This window comes from Antechinus flavipes, chromosome 1, assembly GCF_016432865.1.
Source record: "Antechinus flavipes isolate AdamAnt ecotype Samford, QLD, Australia chromosome 1, AdamAnt_v2, whole genome shotgun sequence".
Taxonomy (NCBI): Eukaryota; Metazoa; Chordata; class Mammalia; order Dasyuromorphia; family Dasyuridae; genus Antechinus; species Antechinus flavipes.
The window spans coordinates 81,337,180-81,359,139 of record NC_067398.1 but is presented as its reverse complement, the minus strand read 5'-3'; the positions used below and the strand labels follow the sequence as shown (position 1 = coordinate 81,359,139).

The 21,960-nt window shown below is 47.6% G+C and overlaps 1 protein-coding gene across 1 annotated transcript; it reads right to left on the bottom strand.

Moving 5' to 3' along the window:
* Positions 1–54: 54 nt before the first annotated feature.
* RRP9 (ribosomal RNA processing 9, U3 small nucleolar RNA binding protein) lies at positions 55–21,897 on the bottom strand. The gene is made up of 15 exons (XM_051985519.1): positions 21,768–21,897; positions 21,368–21,462; positions 5,375–5,484; positions 4,672–4,739; positions 4,531–4,572; positions 3,539–3,665; positions 3,097–3,221; positions 2,916–3,008; positions 2,497–2,597; positions 1,744–1,878; positions 1,577–1,639; positions 1,319–1,464; positions 516–595; positions 357–430; positions 55–242 (listed from the first exon to the last, which is right to left on the bottom strand). Exons 1-15 carry the CDS (start codon positions 21,840–21,842, stop codon positions 149–151), a joined length of 1,428 nt encoding a protein of 475 aa, XP_051841479.1. The 5' UTR covers positions 21,843–21,897; the 3' UTR covers positions 55–148.
* Between the last annotated feature and the right edge of the window lie 63 nt (positions 21,898–21,960).

Here is a 21,960-nt window from a genome sequence, read left to right as displayed (position 1 = left end):
ACCTCCTGCTCCCTTCGAGCCTTGCCCATCCCCAGGAAGAACCCACAGGCAGGCTGGGCCTGGAGTGACCCACAGGCCAGTTTAATACAAACAGTGGGAGCAGAGAAGAGCCTTAAATAAGGAGGGGAGGGCTTCTGGGAAAGAGGCGCTAGGAGCCGGCAGCGGGGGCAGGAGGCACTCTCCGCAGGGGGATGATGCAGACCGCGTTCTTGGCGTCTTTGATCTGCCACCAGCGTCCCAACCTGTGGGCAGAGGATGGCACTGAGCCGGAGGCCTGGGCCCCCCCATAGTCTTCTCCTCCAGCCCCGGGCTCCGGACCAGCCCACCTGACCAGGAGGACCCCCAGCCCTCAGTACCTGTGCTCCTTCCCGACGCCCGCCACCAGGAAGTCTCCCGTGCTGGAGAATTTGAGGCTGTTGACGAAGCCAACCTACAGGGTAGAGCGGGAAGCGTGACCCGGAGCGCCACAACGCCGCCCAGCCCCCGCCCCCGCCTCCTCCCGAGCCCCTGCTTACCAAAGGGATGTCCCAGAGGGGCTCCAGCTTCCGGAAGCCCTCCGCACACCGCCAGAGTCGCACAAAGGAGCTGTGAGACCCTGGAGCGGGGGAGAAGGAGAAAACAAAAACTGACGGGCCGGGTGGCGAAGGAAAGCCAGAGCCCGCCCTCCCTGCTGTGCTCCGGGGAGCTCGAGACAACGCGAGCTTCCTTTCCAGGCAGACACCAGGGGACCAGGAGGGAGCTGCCCGCGGCCCTGGCTGGTGCTGTCCCAGACCCGAACCCTCCTGCCTAGATACTTATCACCAGCAGTGAAAGGCTGCCCCCCCAACCTTGAACCCAACAATAATTCTATACTTGCCCCAAATCAGTTCCCCAACAGTCCAGCGCCACCCCCTGAGGCCGAGAACCGGGCACCCTCGGGGCCCTTGGGCAGCCAGCCAGGAAGCCCAGCCGGGCCGGGCGCTGCCGCCTTTCGGCCCTCTCTCCGGTCCATTAACCTCCCCAGCAGCACTCGAGACCGTCACAGAAGCTGACGAGTCCCTCCTTCTTGCTGCTGCATCTCCAGCCCCCGGGTCCTACCTCCTCCCCGCACAACACGGGCCTTTACCCATAGAGCAGAGCACCCAAGCCCAAGGCTGCCCAAAGCCCAGCTGAGGTCTGACTTCAGGCCCCTCCTGGATGCCCTGAGGGCCCTCCCAGACCTTCCCCAAGCCCTCGGGCCCCAGAGGCTCCCTCCCTCTGATCTCCCGGCGCTGCCCCCTGGCCCTAAGCCTGCCCCAGAGGGGAGAAACCCCTGCAGGGGGAGGGGGCCCACGCCAACCTGAGGCCACAAGGTCCGTGTTGAGCAGCGCTGTCACCGAGGACACCCAGAAGGGCTGCTCCAAGCCTTCTTCTCCACGCATCCCATGGGCTTTTTGTTGCAGGGTGAGGGGCCGCTTCTTGGAGAGGCCCCACAGAGCCAAGGAGCTAGAGGCAGGGAGATGGAGGAGTTGGTAGGGGATGGAAGGGCAGGAAGGGCTGCAGGGAGGGTGGTCAGACAGGGGACGGTGCATCCGGGGGTGCAGGGAGGATCCCTTACCCGTCCTCTGAGCCAGATATCATGTGTTCCTCATTGATGAGCTGGATGCAGTCAATGGAGCCCCTAAAAGAGGAAATGACTTGAGAGTAAAGCCTCCCAGCCCCTTCCCAGGAGGACCCAGAGCCCCTCCCCCCTCTACAGAGACTTTCTCGTTCCCACCCGCTTACTGGTGGCCATAGAAGACCAACTGTGACTCCTCGGGAATCTTCCAGACACGGACAGTGCCGTCGCGACCCCCCGCAGTCACGCAGCTCTCCCGGCTCAGCCCATCCAGGGCCGTCACGGCGTCCTGGTGCCCAAACCTGGGGCAAAGAGAGGGCGAAGGATCAGGCAAACACCACCTGGCCAGAAGGACGGGCGAGAAGCCAGGCCCCACGCCCTGGACGAGCCACTTCTCTGGGGCTGGCTGGTCTTCGGGTCCCCACTAACCCACTGGGGAGCTGCCCCTGGGGACCCAGAACCTGTGCAGGAGACGAGCCAAACAGGAGGCTGCTGGGGGGGCCTGGAGGGCCTGGTTGGGGGGAGCTCAGAGGGGAGCGACAGCGGGCTGGGCGCCACGCTGGGGGAGGGCCAAAGGCGGGAGGCGCACCAGGGAAACGGCCAAAGGAGTGGAGGCGGCTCGAGCAGCGTCTGTGCTTTTGGCCAAGCCTCTCCCGGCTTCAGTCTCCCCCTCTGTAAAATGGGGAAATTCCCTCGAGTTCCTTCTACCTGAAATCCTAGAATGTCCCAACTCGGGGGCTTCAGGCAGGGCCCTTCCCTCCTGGGTCAGACTCCAGGGAGAGGAAGCAGGAGATGAGGAGCTGGGGGCCAGAGACAAGGGACCCCAAAAGCCTGGCTGAGGAGTTCCGCCCAGGCTGCCCTCCTCCCCCCACAGGCCTCTCCCCCGAAGCGCTGCTCCAGACGGCCAACCTCCCACTCACAGGGTCTCTATGTAGGCGTTCTCGGCCACGTTCCACACCTTCACAGAGCGGTCGTGGGATGTGCTGTACAGCTGGTGCGTGCCCCTCCGAAATGCCAGGCCCTAAATAAGGCAGAGGGAGAGTCAAGTGTCAGGGCCCGGGCCCACCCGCAGGGAAGGGGCCAAGGTTAGATGGCAACAGGAAGAACCCGCCCAAGAGCATGAGGCACATCGCAGGGATATATAATAAACACATACACATAGTGATAATGATCTACTGCGGACATAACAGGCATAAAGGGAGTCCTGGCCCTGGAAGCAGACAGGAGGATGGCTGTAATGACCTCACGAAATCCTGTTTCCAGCTAGAAGACTGTCTCCCCCCCTTCCCCCCTACTGAAGCCAACGGAGTCTCCCAGGCGCCCCCTTCCCCACTCTCACCGAGACTGCATCCCGATGCCCCGTGAAGGTATAGAGGTGCCTGCAGGTGCCTGCGTCCCAGATCAGGATCAGCTTGTTCTTGTCTCCTGAGGCCTGGGGACGAGAAGGCAGGGCTGGGGCGTCCTCATGCCGGCCCCCGACCCGCCTGCCCCGGCTCCCAAGTGCCCGGCGGGCTCCTTACCAGGTACTTGCCGTCTGAGGAAATCGCCATGCAGAGGATGTGGTCGGCGTGCCCGGGCAGCTGGCCCTCGGCCCCCTTCTTCACCCTCTGAATCTGGTGCAGCTTCTTCCCACTTTCCACACCCCCTGCAGTGGGAGGGAGGAAAGTGTGAGGAGGGAACATGGTGAGGGCTGGAGACCAGCCGCTGGCCCTCTTCTGACGGCAGCAAAGGAGACAGCCAAGGGGCAGAAATGAGAGGGAGACCCAAGAGGCTCAGTGCCGGAGCGCCTGCCCTGAACGCCTGTGGCCAGGAGGTGGGGAGGGGGCTGCAGGTTCTGCCCTTGGCTGGGAGGCAGGGAGGGGGCTGCAGGTTTTGCCCCTGGCCGGGGAAGAGAAAGGGGAAAAGTGAGCCCAGTCTGCTGGGCACAGGACAGGCCCTGCTTGGGCCTCTCTGGTCACTAACATTTGATGATGGTGCAGTCTTTGGCTCCAGAGAAGATGGCCGAGTTGTCCGGGGTGATGACCAGGCATGTGATGGACAGCTGGTGGCCCCGAAGGACCCGGATGTCTGCAGCCACCGGAGCCTGGACCTGCCAAGAACAGGGGGCATCGTCAGCTGGACTAGCAGGAAATAAGCTCCACGGCGCTCCCAAGAGCCTCAGGCCTCACTCTCCCCTTCTAGGCTGGGGTGGAAACCACAACCAGGCCTGCCGGGACGCAAAGGGACAAAGGGACTTCCTCAGCCGACAAAGATGATGAGAGACCGTTCTGGCCGTTCCTTATCCAAGGAATCCGCTCCTATCTCATACACTAGGAAAAGGACGCTTCACATGTGAGGGGACTGGACATCTGGGGGGTCCACCATTTTCCAGAGTAACAAAATCAGGACTTCTTTCGGTCGCAGAAGGAGAAAAGCAGCCAATGTGAAGGGCAAAAACCAAGGCACTGAAGGATCCCTGAGGTGGGGCTGGTGCGACAGGTAAGTCACACGTTCCTAGGCACAGAAACGCTGAGTTATCTGATTAAAAAAGCGGGAGCACCTCGCAGTCACCAAGGTCCCAGAGACACATGAGATTGTGTTCTACTGTCTAAAAGGAATTGGGCTCAGTTGGCTTCTCGGACTTTGAGAGTGGGCCCTGGCTAGAGTACTGGGCTCAGAACCCGGTGACATGGCTCTGAGGCGTGGACACCGACTAACTGTGAAAGCCTGAGCAAGTCACCACTGCTCTGCAGATGAACAAGGGGACCCCCTCAGACCAGGCTATGGTCAGAGTGAGCTCAGGATTAAGGACTGATTCGTTCCTTTAAGGTTGACAAAGTGTTGCCCTTAGCACAGCCCTGGAAGGCGGGTAGCACAATCGCTCCTGCTTCATGGAACCGGAAATTGAGGTTCAGAAACAGGAGCACCCAAGACGGCAGCCGGGATCCAAACACAGGACTCTCTCTCCCCCTCACCTCCTTTGCCACCAGCTTCTGAAGTCGACCTCTCTGCTCGAGCTGTGGGAAGAAGAGAGAGGATGATACTCTCTGGAGCCTCACAGACAAGGGGGCAGACCCCCCCTCCCCCTCCCCCATTCACGTTCACCCTCCACTCACCACATCTTCTTTTAGCCGCCCAGCCACCTGGTCATTCCCAAAGGCCTCCTCTTCTGCTTTCTCCTCCTCTGCCCAGAGCAGAACACAGACCAGGTAAGGACCAGAGTTGGGGGAAGAGAAGGAATCCCCAGGTGTTTTCATTTTCAACCCAAACCTCACCAAAGGAGAGGCACAGGGCCCAGTTCCTGCTTCTTTCCCCCTCAGGTTCCCCCCACTCCCCCAGGGCCCAGCTCTCCTTGTGCAGACACAGGCGTCCCCTGATCTTATCCAAAGCTACTTCATATCCTCAGTCGGCTTCAATAACTATAGGCCCCTGGGGCTTCTTCTCTTCAGGGGGCCTATTAAAGTCTTCCCTTCTCTACCTCTCAGGGACATTAGCTCAGGGACTTAGGCTGTCCCCTGCCAGGCTAAATGCCAGCCCCGGCATCAATCACCCCCCAGGGGACCCAGGCCCAGGCACCCAAGGAAGTGTAGAGGTGGCAGGAAGGAGGGGGAGGGCAAGACGGGAGGGCAGCGTTGCCTGGTAAGGCCGGTAGCTCCCAGAGCCCCATGCTGGCTCCTCACCCTGGAAGCCCAACGGCAGCAAGGCCCAGGAAAATGCCAGCAGTTCTGAATGTCCTAGTAGAGCCCAAAGAAGACTGGAAAGGATGGCTCCCCCCACACTCCCCAAGCCAAGGAAGATTCCCAGGCTTCCATCACTTACCTTGCTGCCTCAACTGCTCCAAGTACAGCTTAGCCAGCCGGAGCTTCTTCTCCTGGGCAGTCTCTTCCAGCTCCTCATCTTCCTCTTCCTTGGTCCTCGTGTCCTCAGGACTGGAGACACAGGAGAAAGTGGAGGTGAAGGGATCTGTCTCTTGCTCCTATCAAAGTCACTTCTACAAGAAACCTGTTTACGTGCAGCTGCAGGCAGAGATGGACTCAGCACATCGGGGAAAGGCCAAGGACAGATTCAAGGAGTGTTTAAGAAGTGTCTCTTTCCAGGTGAAGGATTGTACAAGGTTTGAGCCATAAAGATATCCATCAAAAGCCCTCAAGGAGCTTCTCTTCTATGAGGGGCAGACTGGACTCAAGGAAATCAATTCAGAGGTACTACACAACTGATGAGGACCTGAATATGGAAGTGTTCTTTCCATAAGCTTACCCTGAAATCATCCCCTCCCTCTCTGCCTAATCTTCACATCTCTCCTATTTCTTTGGTTCCTTTCTTGCTGCCTAGAGTCATCCTCAGTTTGTCCCTAATCTTAAAAAGACATTAATCTAGGGCAGCTAAATGGTGTAATGGATAGAGCACTAGCCCTGAAGTCAGGAGGGCCTGAGTTCAAATCTGATCCCAGACACTTAACACTTCTTGGCTGTGTGACCCTGAGCAAGTCACTTAACCCGAAATGCCTCAGTAAAAAAAAAAAAAACCCAAAGAAACAAAAGACATTAACCTCCAAATTATTATCCTACATTTTTCTTGCCTGTGTAAGTCGTGACTTAGAAAGTTATGTGTAATAACTAAGACACAACTCCTAGAAGGTCAAAAACAGAGGAAAGAACCTTGGGGTACAAAAAATATTTATAGCAGCACTTTTTGTTCTATTAAGGACTGGGGGAAAAAAATAAGTGCCCAACAATTAGGGGAATGGTTAACAAATGAAGGTCTCTGAATCTAATGGGACATTGTGCTTTAAAATATTTGGGAAAGCTGGAAAGATATACACAAATATGCAGCTGGGAAGAAGGGAGCAGAACAAGTAGAATAGGATACACTATGATCAAATAATGAAAAGGAAAGGCACTTGCAAAGACTTTAGAACTCTGATTAATGAAGGGAAGCATTGGACACCAGAAGTCTGAGGAAGGAGGAAGCTTCCATGTGACTTCTGGGCAGAGGTGATGGACCTCAGGTACAGAACAACACGGTTGTTTTTAGATGTAATGACTATTTCCCTTGACGGTGTATTTGTGACAAGGAAGGGCTCCTATGGGTGGGTAGCTGCTTACTAATGATGGCAATGCGAAGAGGAGGAGCAGAATGAAAAGGAGGAAGTAGAATGATGTCTATGAAACATTTAAAAATACTCAGATTTTGCCACCATGAATTATACTGCTATAAATATTTGTGCACATATAGGTCCTTTCCCCTTTTTAATGATCTCTTTGGGATATACACCTTGTAGAAATATTGCTGGGTCAAATGGTATGCAGTTTGGTTGCCCTTTGGACAGAGTTCCAAATTGCTCTCCAGAACGGTTAGACCAGTTCACAACTCCACCAACTAATTGTGCATTAGTGTTCCAATTTTCCCACATCTCTCCAACATTTATTACTTTTCTTTTTGTCATGGAAGCCAATCTGACAGGTATGAGGTGGTATCTCAGAGTTGTTTTAATTTGCATTTCTCTACTCAAAAGTGATTTAAAGAATGTCAAAAAACATTTTTATATATGAACTACCTGTTCATATCTTTTGATTATTTGTCACTTGGGAAACAGATACACAAGCTCTGGTATATGAATGTAATGGAGTATTATTGTGCAGTAAGAAATGATGAATAGGCAGATTTCAGAAAAACCTGGAAAGACCTATATAAACTGATGCAAAGTGAAATGAGTAGAACCAGGAACCATGTGATGATCAATTATGATTGATTTAGCTCTTCTCAGCAACACAACGACCCAAGACATGTTCAAAGGGCTCATGAAAGAAAATGCTATCCAAACCAGATAAAGAACTGATAGACTAGGAATACAGAGTGAAGCATTTTTTTTCACTTATTTTATTCTTTCTCAAGGTTTTCCCCCCCTTGTGTTCTGCTTTTTTCACAACTGTGACTAATATGGAAGTAAGTTTTACATGATAACACATGTATAAACTATATCAAACTGCCTACTATCTTAAGGAGAAAAGAGGGAGGGAGAAAAATTTGGAACTCAGAATCTTGTAAAAATGAAAGCTAAAAATTTTCTTAACATGTAACTAGGGAAAAAATAAAATTCTATTTTAAAAAATAAAAATACTCAGAAGAGAGCAGCAGGAAGTTCATCAAGGATCAAAGATAAACAGAGCAGTTTTGTTACTAACAGGTTGGCCCAGATTCCCTTCATCTACCCCACACATCTATAGCCTGGATTGTCACCCCATTACTATGGGGGTTCTTTGAAGGCAAAGACTTTTTGGCTTTTTTTCTTCTCCCTAGATTTTAGCGTACTCCTTGGGTCAGAATACACATCTAGTAAGTGCCTGCTGACTGACTGTAGAGGACTGAAACTCTGAAAAGGTGGGCTTGAATCAGACAGCAGAGCACTTAAGGCTACCTATTCTATGTGAGACAATGGTTCTATTAACATATATTTAGATAACAGCTCTCCTCACCATTGGGACTTGCTGAATGTGTGGTGGTGAGGTAATCATAGGCAAGGATTGGAGGGCGGAGGGAGAGAAGTCAGGGTCACTTGGCGGCAGGACGAGGAGGAGAGAGACTGGGAACTCCGGACTCTAGAATCTCACTTCTCCCCCTAAAGACCAAGGACTTTGACTGATCTGGACTCTGATTGATCCTGCGGCCCTCCAGGACTCTAGTCCGGACTTTACAACTGACTTTTCCTCATATAATGAAATGCTCACGTTTGTTGATTTCACAATAAAAAACCAGTGATTTGAAAGCCTCTACTGCTTCACCTCCCTCACTTCTCAGCCCTAGCCATCTGGCTTCTGACATTCCCACCATCTCTCTGTCTGTCTCTGCCTCTTCTTAGTCCTCCTCCTTCTGGACCTTCTTGTAGCTTCTGCCCCCCCATGGCCATCCTTATCCTGCATCCTCTTGGCTCCTTCTGCTTCTCATTCCTCCCCAGTATCCTCTATGGGATCACCATCCACATCCCACCCCTAACCATGAGGATCTAAGACAAAGTCTGGGTCCCCTTCTCTCTGTTTTCCCCTACCAGTTCAATAGCTGCTGTAGATTAAGTTATGATCTCCTTGCAAATATCTCCCCAATCTGCCTATCCAGGTTTAATCTCCCCTGAGCTTCAGTCCCACCTCACCAACTCCCTGGACATCCCAAGGCCCATCCTCATCTCTGCTGCCTCCCATGGAGAGACCACCGAGGTGGTCTAGGAAGGCCTGAAGAGTCTGATGTAGCCCAAGACCTCATTAACTTACTTGGTTTCCACCTCACAAAGCTCCCTCATGGAACTTGTAGTCCAGAAACCCCCCCCTTTTTTTGGGGGGGGAGGGGGTGGGACAGGGGCAACAACTGCTTTTTACCCATGCTTACATATTACACAAATATAAGATTGACATTTATTCCTATTGAATTTCATCATAGGTTAATTCCAGTGTTCTATCCTTTTGGATAGATTTTCTCATTCATTGTTAGCTAACTGTCTAAGTTTTTTACCACTTGCAAATGTGATAAGCAAGCCTTTCCAAGTCATTGAAAAGAAGGTCTGAACAGAATTGGCCACAGATCCCTGGGATATTTATTATATTGGGGGCCTCTTGCCACGTTGACAATAAGCAATCAAGCACTACTCTTTTTGCAGTTTTAGACACATGATTCACAAGATGATAGACCAGAAATTTTTTCTAGTCTTCAATAACTCTCAAAACTCCTCAAAAGGGGAATTATGTACCAGGGATGGAATTTGAGTTGAATCCACAAAAAAAAGCAAAAAACCTATGTTATGAATTAACATTGGCGAATACTCACTTTTAAGTGTTCACTCAATATTTTTCCCTCAGCAGCTATCTCACAACTACAGGGTGCATAAACTGACCCCCATGGGTTTGGGCAACACAGAAATTATACTCCTACACTAGAGGCAGTCCATCTAACTCCCAGCCTAATTATAATAAGCTGCAGAAATTCATTCTCTACAGTCACCTATGGAAGAAAAATAGAGAATTGGGTTTTCTTCTGCCTGGGGCAGTCTCCAAAGTGCTGAACCCCAAGGCTATAGCATATGTACCTCTGGGTACTGGGGCAGTGGGTCAGTTTTAAGTGACAGTACAGATTTGAAGGAAAAGGGTTTAGTCTTGTTGAGTTCTCTATTACCCTTTGCAGATTAGCACTACCACCAAAAGGTAGGGAATATCTAAACAATTATGTAAATAAGAAAAAAAGAAAATTCCATAAGCAGATAAATTGACAGGCTGCTAAAATTAGAAGAGATCATGAGTACCAAAGCATAAAAAATGCCACAAAATTCTCTTACTGGACAAAGAACACTGCCAAAAGAGTGGAGGAACTAACTAGGTGAAATGGTATGCTAGATCTGATTTTTATTAACAGGGAAGAACTGATTGCTGAAGTGAAAATGATTAGAAGGAACTGAGTCCCCTTCCTAGAATCTGAGAGGAGAGAAACACTGGCCATGATTAGTCAATAAGCATTTTTAAGCCCCTACTATGTATCAGGTATCATGCTAAGTCCTAGAACTTTAAATTTTGTGACAGAAGATTGCAAAGAGTTTAGATGTACTAAAATTCTGAAGAGAAAATCAGCCCAGGAAAAATGGAAAACTTTCAAGGAAATTCTGAAGATACAAAGAAGAACTATTTTAATGAGGGGGTGGGGGAATAGGACTTATCTTAAGAGAACAATGTAGATCTTACACACAGGGAAGTTAACAACCAATTTAGATTGTAAAAGATATGTACAGTAAGTAGAAGCTAGAAAATTACATATACAACACAAATGAACAGCAGCAACTAAACCGAATTGCAACCAGTCAGCTATCTGAGAGCTAAGAATGGTTTCTCCACTTTAAAATCCAATAAAACCTTATTTCAAAATGTAAAAACCATTTTTAGTTCATTGGCCAAATTAAAACAGATGGCTCATCTAACTGCTGAAATAAACACTCCAGACTGAATTCCACTAGTCTATAATGATCAAGCTTGGCCCCAAAGAGCTATGAGAAGGTACTTCCTCCCATTTCTTTGCAGACATGAGAGCCAAGAGGTGTGGAACACTGTATATAACATCTGACAATTTCACTGTTTGGCTGAACTTTTCCCTCCTCTATTTTATTGGTCATTATAATGGATGGCTCTCTGGTAAGATGAGGAATAAAGTGGGAAGTATAGGTGATATAAAAATAAAATATCCCAATAAAACTTTCTTTTTTTATGTACAGGGGATGAATAAAAGCGTGGCAAGGTCCTACAACAATAATGCCACAAGTGCTATAGCTCCAAATGAGTTGAGGACAGCAATCAATGTTTTAAAAACCTACATGGGGACAATGGAGGAAGGTGGATCAAATGAAAATGGATGGATTGCTGCTTGGGGCAAATGGCATGGATGGCATGGTAACGGATAACACCTCTTATTTTCTTTCCATTTTCTCTAACAAGGAAAATAGCCTTCTCATTGGAAATAAGAGAACAAAAAGAGCTAACAGAGAGCTGATACCCGAGATAAATAAGAACAAAATAAAAGAGAATCTAGTTACTCTCAGTGAATTTAAGCAGCTTGACCTAGATGAATTCTACTCTTTGGTACCAACAGAACTGGTAAGATGTGATTTCTGTGCCCACTGTTAATGATAAACTGAAAGACAATGGAGAATGGGAAAGATCTTACAAGCCTGAAAGAGAGCAAATATCCCAAATTTTCAAAAGAAATATAAGAAAAAAGTCTTCTACGGGATGGTGACCTTGACTTGGATTCCTGGGATATTGCTAAATGTTTCATGAACATCTAGAAAAGAAAGTGGGAATAACCAAGAATCATCACGGTCTCATCAAGAACAAGCCACACTAGGCTAGCCTTATGTCCTGTTATCTTGCAGTCACTAAGCTCACAGATTGGGAAATGCCATAGACATAGTTTATGTAGAACTTAGTTAAAGCATTTGCTACAGTGTCTCACACCATCTCTGTGGTAAGATGTGGACAAGGCAGTACAGTCTCAGAATCAAAGAGAAACTGTTAATGGCTCAAAATCATTTTGGCAGCAGGACTCCAAGGGAGAATCCCAAGGGAGCGATCTGTGCCTAAAAGGAGAAAGAGGGTCCTCCTGGTGAATGGCCTCTATTTTCTCAGGAGAACAGGAGGTGAGGTACTCTGCTGAAAAGTGAGGGACAGGAGACAGGTGAAGGCCCAAGGATAGTACTGAGTTTCTCTCAAACTACGGTCCCAACCATAGCTTACCTTGTCTGTATTTTTTGGAAGTTGATTAAAAAAACCAACATTCCAACTGTAGATCTGACAATGCAGAATCAAGCTTTGCCAAAGCACTTCCACCTCTGTAAGCCGTGCTCCATTTGGAGTGCAAGAATTCTATTTTTCTCCCTTGTAAAGACACATCTCTGTGCTGAGAGGTATAAACAACAGATATTCTGCTCCTGCTTATGTCATTCACTTGCTCTTTTCCTACTGCTATCTTTAATTTTGTAAATCCAATCCCACTTTCAGACACTCTCATAAAATTGAGGCTCCTTCCAGTTGTAATACATTTGAGCAATCTGACTGCCAATCAGAGGGTCTTTCTTCCAGATAGCAAGCCACGTTTCATTCTGGTTTTTGCATATCTGGGATCTAGCACCCATACTAGGCATTTAATATGCTTATTAATTAACTGATTACAAAGTCAAAATGAGTCAGCAATGGGATGTGGTGGCCAAAAATGTTAATGCTGCTGCACTAAGAGGGATATGACTTCTGGGAATAAGGAGGTGGTATCTTTCTGTATTGTGTCCTAGTCAGACCATACAAGGGAGGCGGATGGTGCAATGGACAGTACTCTGGACCTGGAGGCAGAAACATATGAGTTCAAATTTGGCCTCAGGCACCAGCTCTGCTAGTCACTTGTCCCATATCTGCCTCAATTTCCTCAAAAGTAAATGGGAGTAATACAAGCACCTCCCTCTCACAGTGGTTATGAGGATTAAATGAGATCCTATTTGTAAAGTACTTAATACAAGGGCTTGGCACACAGCAGACACTAAATAAATGCTTATTTCTTTTCTTCCTCCCTCTATTCGGTCTTGGGTATCATGTGTAAGGACATCCAGAAGAGGGTGACCAAGAAGGTGAAAAGGCTCAAAATAATCTCTATAAAAATCAGTGAAAGAACTGAAGGTGTTTAACCTAGAAAAGACTCAAGGGAGATGTGCGAGTCATCAACTACTGACGGAGAGGGGGAATCAGGCCTGCTGTTTGGTCTTCAGACTCAGAGGGGACCTTGGGGAAATCAAGTCCAATGCTTCATTTTACAGATGAAGGAACTGAATACTACAGAAATCAACTCAAGAGCCCAGAATCACAGAGCCAGAGAGTATTTCTGTTCTGGCCTTCCCAACCCTCAAGCCAAAGCTCAATCCATTGTAACATATTGCCTGCCTGCTTCCAATTTCTTTCCAATTTATCGTGACTAGGATTAAAACTCTTGTCTATGCTACTCCCCTGCTGAGACCCTTTCTGCGGCTTCCCATTGCCTTTACAAAAAAGGACAAACTCTCTGCTCAGCCCTTCACTATCTGGTCCTGCCAGACCCTCCCACACTTCTCTCCACTTCCCATCAATCTGGACTCTCTGCTGTACCTCATAGCTGAATCCCTTTCTTTCCTCTGTCCTTCACTGAGCTCATCCTCCATACCTGTCCTCTGCAAAGCTTGGATCAGGGACTAAGTTACTCCATGACTACAAACTTCCTCTTGACCCCTTGATGAATGAGACTCCTCCTCAGAAATTAATGGGATATACTTTTATATATCACGTATTGCCCATGCACTCCACTCTCCCCCTCACATCAAGAGAAATCAAGAGAGTCTGCAACATGATGGAAAGCCAGGGCAAAGTCAAACAACAAGCAGACCTTCCTCTCTAAGACAACCTTTCATCTAGTCTGTATATCTCTTTTAAGTACCTAATTACATAACATCTCCCTCATTAGAATGAAAGCCTCTCAGAGACAGGGATAGCTGGTACTTTGCTTTGTATCTCTAATACTTAGCATGCTGCCTGGGACACAGAAGGTACTTAATAAATGCTCAAATGATTGCAGTGGCCTGTTGAAGAGACTGTCCACATCATGAGAGCAGATCGTTCACATATTTATGTATATGCTTTTTATTTACTTAAAAGCTGTATCCCCTCCATCCCCCTATAAAATGTAGAGACTGTTTCATTTTTTATCTCTGTATCTCCATCACCAAACACAAAATGGAAACTTAACGCATAATTATTGGGTTGATCTTGGGCCAGTTACTTCCACCTTGGCAGAAGGCATTTTCCCTCTTGAACAATGAAGGACTGAATTCAGTTCATTCTTTTAACAAACAGGCCAATCAACAAATACTTGTTAAGTGTTTACACTTAATGTGCTTTAAGAACTATGTTAAGTGCTAAGATACAAAGAAGGGCAAAAAAACAGTCCCTGCCCTCAATACTAATAACAAAAAACTTCTCCACAAAAATATACCATGCAAAAAACTGTACATACAAGATAAATATATTGTAAATGGAAAATAATTTCAAAGGGAAGGCACTAAGCAGTAAAAGGGATATGGGAGAAAAGATCTCCTGCAAAAGGGGAGAATGATCTGACTAGTAAAAGGTGAAGATGTACAACATTCCAGGCTTGAAGGACAGTCACTGAAAAAGTATGAATGGAGTCAAGAGATAGAGTATCATGAGGAACAGCAAAAAGACCAGTATTGCTAGATCACAGAATAGTAACAGTGAGTAATTAAAAGTAGGAAGGGGTCAGGTTGTAAAGTTATTTAAACGTCAAACTGAAGATTTTACATTTATTTTATATTTAATCTTGGAGGTGGGATGAAGAGGAAAATAAGAATGACATGGTCAGATTTTAAGATAATTTTGGCAGCTAAATGCAAGAAACACTGGAGTAGGAAGAGACTTGAAACAGAGAACAGTTTATTGCAATGATCCAAGGGCAAGCTGATAAGAGCCTGCATAAGAACAGTGGCTATGTACCTATCTGTACCTGATCTAAAACTATATTATAAAGCAGCAGTCACCAAAACCATTTGGTAGTGGCTAAGAAATAGATTAGTTGATCAGTGGAATAGCTTAGGGTCACAAGACAAAAGAGTCAATAACTATAGCAATCTAGTGTTTGATCCCAACTTTTTGGATAAGAATTCATTATTTGACAAAAACTGTTGGGAAAACTGGAAATTAGTATGGCAGAAATTAGGCATGGACCTATACTTAACACCATACACCAAGATAAGATCAAAATGGACCCATGATTTAGGCATAAAGAACAAGATTATAAATAAATTAGAGGAGCATAGGATAGTTTACCTCTCAGACTTGTGGAGGAGGAAGGAATTTGTGACCAAAGATGAACTAGAGATCATTATTGATCACAAAATAGAAAATTTTGATTCTACAAACAAAACGAATGCAAACAAAATTAGAAGGGAAGCAACAAACTGGGAAAACATCTTCACAGTTATAGGTTCTCATTTCCAAAATATATAGAGAATTGACTCTAATTTACAAAAAATCAAGCCATTCTTCAATTGATAAATGATCACAGGATATGAACAGACAATTTACAGATGATGAAATTGAAACTATTTCCCCTCATATGAAAGAGTGTTCCAAATCACTATTGATCAGAGAAATGCACATTAAAACAACTCTGAGATACCACTATACACCTGTCAGGAAAAAAATAATAATGAATGTTGGAGGGGATGTGGGAAAACTGGGACACTGATGGACTGTTGGTGGAGTTGTGAACAAATCCAGCCATTCTGGAGAACAATCTGGAATTATGCCCAAAAAGTTATCAAACTGTGCATAACCTTTCATCCAGCAGTGTTTCTACTGGGCTTATACCCCAAAGAGATACTAAAGAAGGGAAAGGGACCTGTATGTGCCAAAATGTTTGTGGCAGTCATGTTTGTAGTGGCTAGAAGCTGGAAAATGAATGGATGCCCATCAATTGGAGAATGTTTGGGTAAATTGTGGTATATGAATGTTATGGAATATTATTGTTCTGTAAGGAATGACCAGCAGGATGAATACAGAGAGGACTGGCGAGACTTACATGAACTGATGCCAAGTGAAATGAGCAGAACCAGATCATTATATACCTCAACAACGATACTGTTTGAGGATGTATTCTGATGGAAGTGGATCTCTTCGATAAAGAGAGCTAATTCAGTTTCAACTGATCAAGGATGGACAGAAGCAGCTACACCCAAAGAAAGAATACTGGGAAATGAATATAATCTGCTTGCATTTTTGCTTTTCTTCCCAGGTTATTTTTACCTTCTGAATCCAATTCTTCCTATGCAACAAGAGAACTGTTCGGTTCTGCACACATATATATTGTATCTAGGATATACTGTAACCTATTTAACATGTATAGGACTGCTTGCCATTGGGGGAGGAGGGGGGGGGAGGTGGAGGGAGGTGGGAAAAAATCAGAACAGAAGTGAGTGCAAGGGATAATTTTGTAAAGAAATTTTTTTCAAAAGAAATGACCAGCAGGATGAAGATACAGAGAGGTTTGGAAAAACTTACATGAACTGATGCTGAGTGAAATGAGCAGAACCAGGAGATCATTATATACCTCAACAATGATACTGTATAAGGATGTATTCTGAAGGAAGTGGATTTCTTTGACAAAGAGAAGATCTAACTCAGTTTCAATTGATCGATGATGAACAGAAGCAGCTACACCCAAAGAAAAAACACTGGGAAATGAATGTAAACTGTTTGCATTTTTGTTTTTCTTCCCGGGTTATTTTTTTACCTTCTGAATCCAATTCTTCCTGTGCAACAAAAGAACTGTTCAGTTCTGCACACATATATTGTATCTAGGATATACTGTGACATATTTAACATGTATAGGACTGCTTGCCATCTAGGGGAGGGGGGGAGAGAGGGAAGGGAAAAGTCAGAACAGAAGTGAGTACAAGAGATAATGTTGTAAAAAAAAAAATTACCCAGGCATAGGTTCTGTCAATAAAGTTATCATTATTAAAAATAAAAAAAAAAATCTGTATTCACACCTCAAAAAAAAAAAAAATAGAACGTGTCCATGTAAGTGAATAGAAGAGGACATAGACAAGAGATATCATGAGATCAAGATTGTGTCAAGAGATTCAATATGTGCTGTGATAATGAGGGGTCAAGGAAGCCTAGGTGGGGAGACGGACGATGATGGTGTTATCAAAATTAACAAGTTTAAAATCGGGGAAGTTTGGGGAAATGGTAAAGAGGTTTTTTTGGTTATGCTATGAAACATCCATTTCAAGATGTCTAAAAAACGGCAGTTCAACTTTTTCTGTTATTGTTTGCTTGCACTTTTGTTTTATTCTTCTCAGGTTATTTTTATCTTCTTTCAAAAGTCAATCTTTCTTATGCAACAAGATAACTTGTACATATACTGTATTTAACATATACCTTAACATATCTAACATGTATGGGATTACCTGCCATCTAGGGGAGGGGGTGGAGGGAAGAAGGGGAAAAGCTGAAACAGAAGTTTTTGCAAGAGTCAATGTTGAAAAATTACCCATGCATGTTTTGTATATAAAAAACTATAATAAAAAAAATTGAAGGTCAAGAAGGTCAGAGCTAGATTAAAAAATATAGATTTGAGAATCACCCACATAGAGATGATGTTAAAGAGATTACCAAGTGTAATAAGGTAGAAAGAGAAGTGAAGAGGGCTCAGGCTATTTGAGGGACCATTTGTAGGTAAAAGAATATCCAGCAAAGAAGACTTAAAAAGAGCAGTGAGAAAAATAGGAAGAAAATTAGGAGAAATCAGTGTCACAAATTTAGGACAAACCATTAAAAAAACAGTCATCATGGAACAGCTAAATGACCCAATGGATAGAGTACCAGAGTTCAAATCTGACCTCAGACACTTAACACTTCCTAGTTGTGTGACCCTATGCAAGTCACTTAACCCCAATGCCTCAGTGCAAAAAAAAAAAAAAAAAAAAAGTCATCAGAGGCAAAATGTACAGAAAGGATAAAAAAGGGATTGAAAAAAAGACATTAGATTTAGTGATTAATTCGTTATTGATTCATTCATAAACTAGTGTTAAACTTAACATGCATTTATTAAGTGTCTAATGATTGTGTTCCCTGGGATGGGTCAACAGGAGCTAGGTGCTGGGGATACAAACAACAGCTCATGACCTCGAGGAGCTTAAATGTATGGGAGTAAATAATGTGTACGCACTTATAGCTGTGTGTGCATCCACCCCTCTCTGTGTCTAGATATACACACATGCAGATGCAGACACGCAGAGGGTACACACACACACACACACACACACACACATGCAGAGGGTACACACACACACGCAGAGGGTATACACACACACATACACACACAGAGGGTACACACACACACATAGAGGGTACACACACATACACACACATGCAGAGGGTACACACACACAGAGAGGGTACACACACAGACACAGAGGGTACACACACACACAGAGGGTACACACACACACAGAGGGTACACACACACAGACACAGAGGGTACACACACACACAGTACACACGTACACACACAGAGGGTACACACACATACACACACACAGGGTACACACATGTACACACACAGAGGGTACACACACATACACACACACGCAGAGGGTACACACACACACAGAGGGTACACACACACAGAGGGTACACACACACACAGAGGGTACACACACATACACACACACACAGAGGGTACACACACACACACGCAGAGGGTACACACACACACACACACACAGAGGATACACACACACAGAGGGTACACACACACACACAGAGGGTACACACACACACACAGAGGGTACACACACGTACACACACACACAGAGGGTACACACACACACGCAGAGGGTACACACACGTACACACACACACACAGAGGGTACACACACGTACACACAGAGGGTACACACACGTACACACAGAGGATACACACACACACACAGAGGGTACACACACACACACAGAGGGTACACACACACACACACAGAGGGTACACACACACACAGAGGGTACACACACACACGCAGAGGGTACACACACACACAGAGGGTACACACACACACAGAGTACACACGTACACACACAGAGGGTACACACACATACACACACACAGAGTACACACACACACACACAGAGGGTACACACACATACACACACACGCAGAGGGTACACACACACACAGAGGGTACACACACATACAGAGGGTACACACACACGCAGAGGGTACACACACACACAGAGGATACACACACACAGAGGGTACACACACACACACAGAGGGTACACACACGTACACACACACAGAGGGTACACACACACACACACAGAGGGTACACACACGTACACACACGCAGAGGGTACACACACGTACACACACACACAGAGGGTACACACACACACACACAGAGGGTACACACACACACACACAGAGGGTACACACACGTACACACAGAGGGTACACACACGTACACACAGAGGATACACACACACACAGAGGGTACACACACACACACAGAGGGTACACACACACACACACAGAGGGTACACACACACACAGAGGGTACACACACACACGCAGAGGGTACACACACACACAGAGGGTACACACACACACAGAGTACACACGTACACACACAGAGGGTACACACACATACACACACACAGAGTACACACACACACACACAGAGGGTACACACACATACACACACACGCAGAGGGTACACACACACACAGAGGGTACACACACATACAGAGGGTACACACACACGCAGAGGGTACACACACACACAGAGGATACACACACACAGAGGGTACACACACACACACAGAGGGTACACACACGTACACACACACAGAGGGTACACACACACACACACAGAGGGTACACACACGTACACACACGCAGAGGGTACACACACGTACACACACACACAGAGGGTACACACACACACACACAGAGGGTACACACACACACACACAGAGGGTACACACACGTACACACACGCAGAGGGTACACACACGTACACACACGCAGAGGGTACACACACGTACACACAGAGGGTACACACACACACACAGAGGGTACACACACACACACAGAGGGTACACACACACACACGCAGAGGGTACACACACACACAGAGGGTACACACACACAGACACAGAGGGTACACACACACGCAGAGGGTACACACACACGCAGAGGGTACACACACACACACACAGAGGGTACACACACACACAGAGGGTACACACACACGCAGAGGGTACACACACACATACGCACACACACGCAGAGGGTACACACATATACACACACAGAGGGTACACACACACACATACACACAGAGGGTACACACACACAGAGGGTACACACACACACACAGAGGGTACACACACACACACAGAGGGTACACACACACACACAGAGGGTACACACACACACATACACACAGAGGGTACACACACACAGAGGGTACACACACACAGACACAGAGGGTACACACACACACAGAGGGTACACACACACGCAGAGGGTACACACACACACAGAGGGTACACACACACACACACAGAGGGTACACACACACACAGAGGGTACACACACACGCAGAGGGTACACACACACATACGCACACACACGCAGAGGGTACACACATATACACACACAGAGGGTACACACACACACATACACACAGAGGGTACACACACACAGAGGGTACACACACACACACAGAGGGTACACACACACACACAGAGGGTACACACACGTACACACACACACAGAGGGTACACACACACACGCAGAGGGTACACACACACACACACAGAGGGTACACACACGTACACACACACACACAGAGGGTACACACACGTACACACAGAGGGTACACACACGTACACACAGAGGATACACACACACACAGAGGGTACACACACACACACAGAGGGTACACACACACACACAGAGGGTACACACACACACACGCAGAGGGTACACACACACACAGAGGGTACACACACACACAGAGTACACACGTACACACACAGAGGGTACACACACATACACACACACAGAGTACACACACACACACACAGAGGGTACACACACATACACACACACGCAGAGGGTACACACACACACAGAGGGTACACACACATACAGAGGGTACACACACATATACACACACAGAGGGTACACACATATACACACACAGAGGGTACACACACGTACACACACACAGAGGATACACACACACGCAGAGGGTACACACACACACACACAGAGGGTACACACACGTACACACACACAGAGGATACACACACACGCAGAGGGTACACACACACACACACAGAGGGTACACACATAGAGTACACACACATACACACAGAGGATACACACACACGCAGAGGGTACACACACACACACACAGAGGGTACACACATGTACACACACACACAGAGGATACACACACACACACAGAGGGTACACACACACACAGAGGGTACACACACACACACACACACACACACACACACACACACACGATCTGAGCCCAGCCTCCCGTAAGCAGGGTACATTCTGGGCACGAGGAGCAGACGAGACTCTAGGATGGAAGCTCCCGCTCGGAGTCACCGGCGAGGGGTTAAGCAGTGGCAGGGACCTCCCGCACCCCAAGGGCCCCAGCCCACGCACCTTTCCGGCTCCGAGTCGCTGGAAATCTCCTCACTCAGCTTGGGTCTCTTCTTGGTGCCCAGCTTGGCCCGGCCCGGCTCCCCCTCCACGTCGGGCTGCCAAGAAAAGCCATCGCCCTCCAGTCAGAGGTCCCGCCTGGGGACAGTGGCAGGCTGGGGCCCCCGAGGGTGGCGAACCTAGCGGCCCTGCGGGGCCGAGAGGGGCCCGCGGGGCGCAGACGGCTCTGCGGGGCAGAGAGGGACCTCGCGGGGCCGAGAGGGGCCCGCGGGGCGCAGATACCCCGCGGGCCACAGACGGGCCCCGGAGCCGGCCTCTCAGGGGGCTCAGGAGGAGGAACCCGGGCTGCTCCCACCCGCTGGGGAGGGAACGAGTGCCGTTCCGGGGAAATGTCTGGCCTCACCTTCCGCCGCCGCTTGCCAGCACTCGGACCCACCGGCTTCCCCCGCTTTCCCGAAGCCGCTACGGCCGCCGACATGTTGGCTCCTCACTTCAGCTTGAGCGGCGCGCAGCTCACGTGGTGGCTAACCGGGAAGGCGTGGGCCACGCCCCCTACGCGCTGAGAGGGTTCTGACTTGTGACTACGCCTTCCTTCT

Coding starts and splice junctions, on each gene's coding strand:
- RRP9 (XM_051985519.1), bottom strand. CDS start 21,842: ATGTCGGCGGCCGTAGCGGCTTCGGGAAAGCGGGGGAAGCCGGTGGGT. Junction 1,465..1,576: donor ATATCTGGCTCAGAGGACGG/GTAAGGGATCCT, acceptor CCCTGCCTCTAG/CTCCTTGGCTCTGTGGGGCC. Junction 596..1,318: donor CACGGACCTTGTGGCCTCAG/GTTGGCGTGGGC, acceptor CCCCCGCTCCAG/GGTCTCACAGCTCCTTTGTG.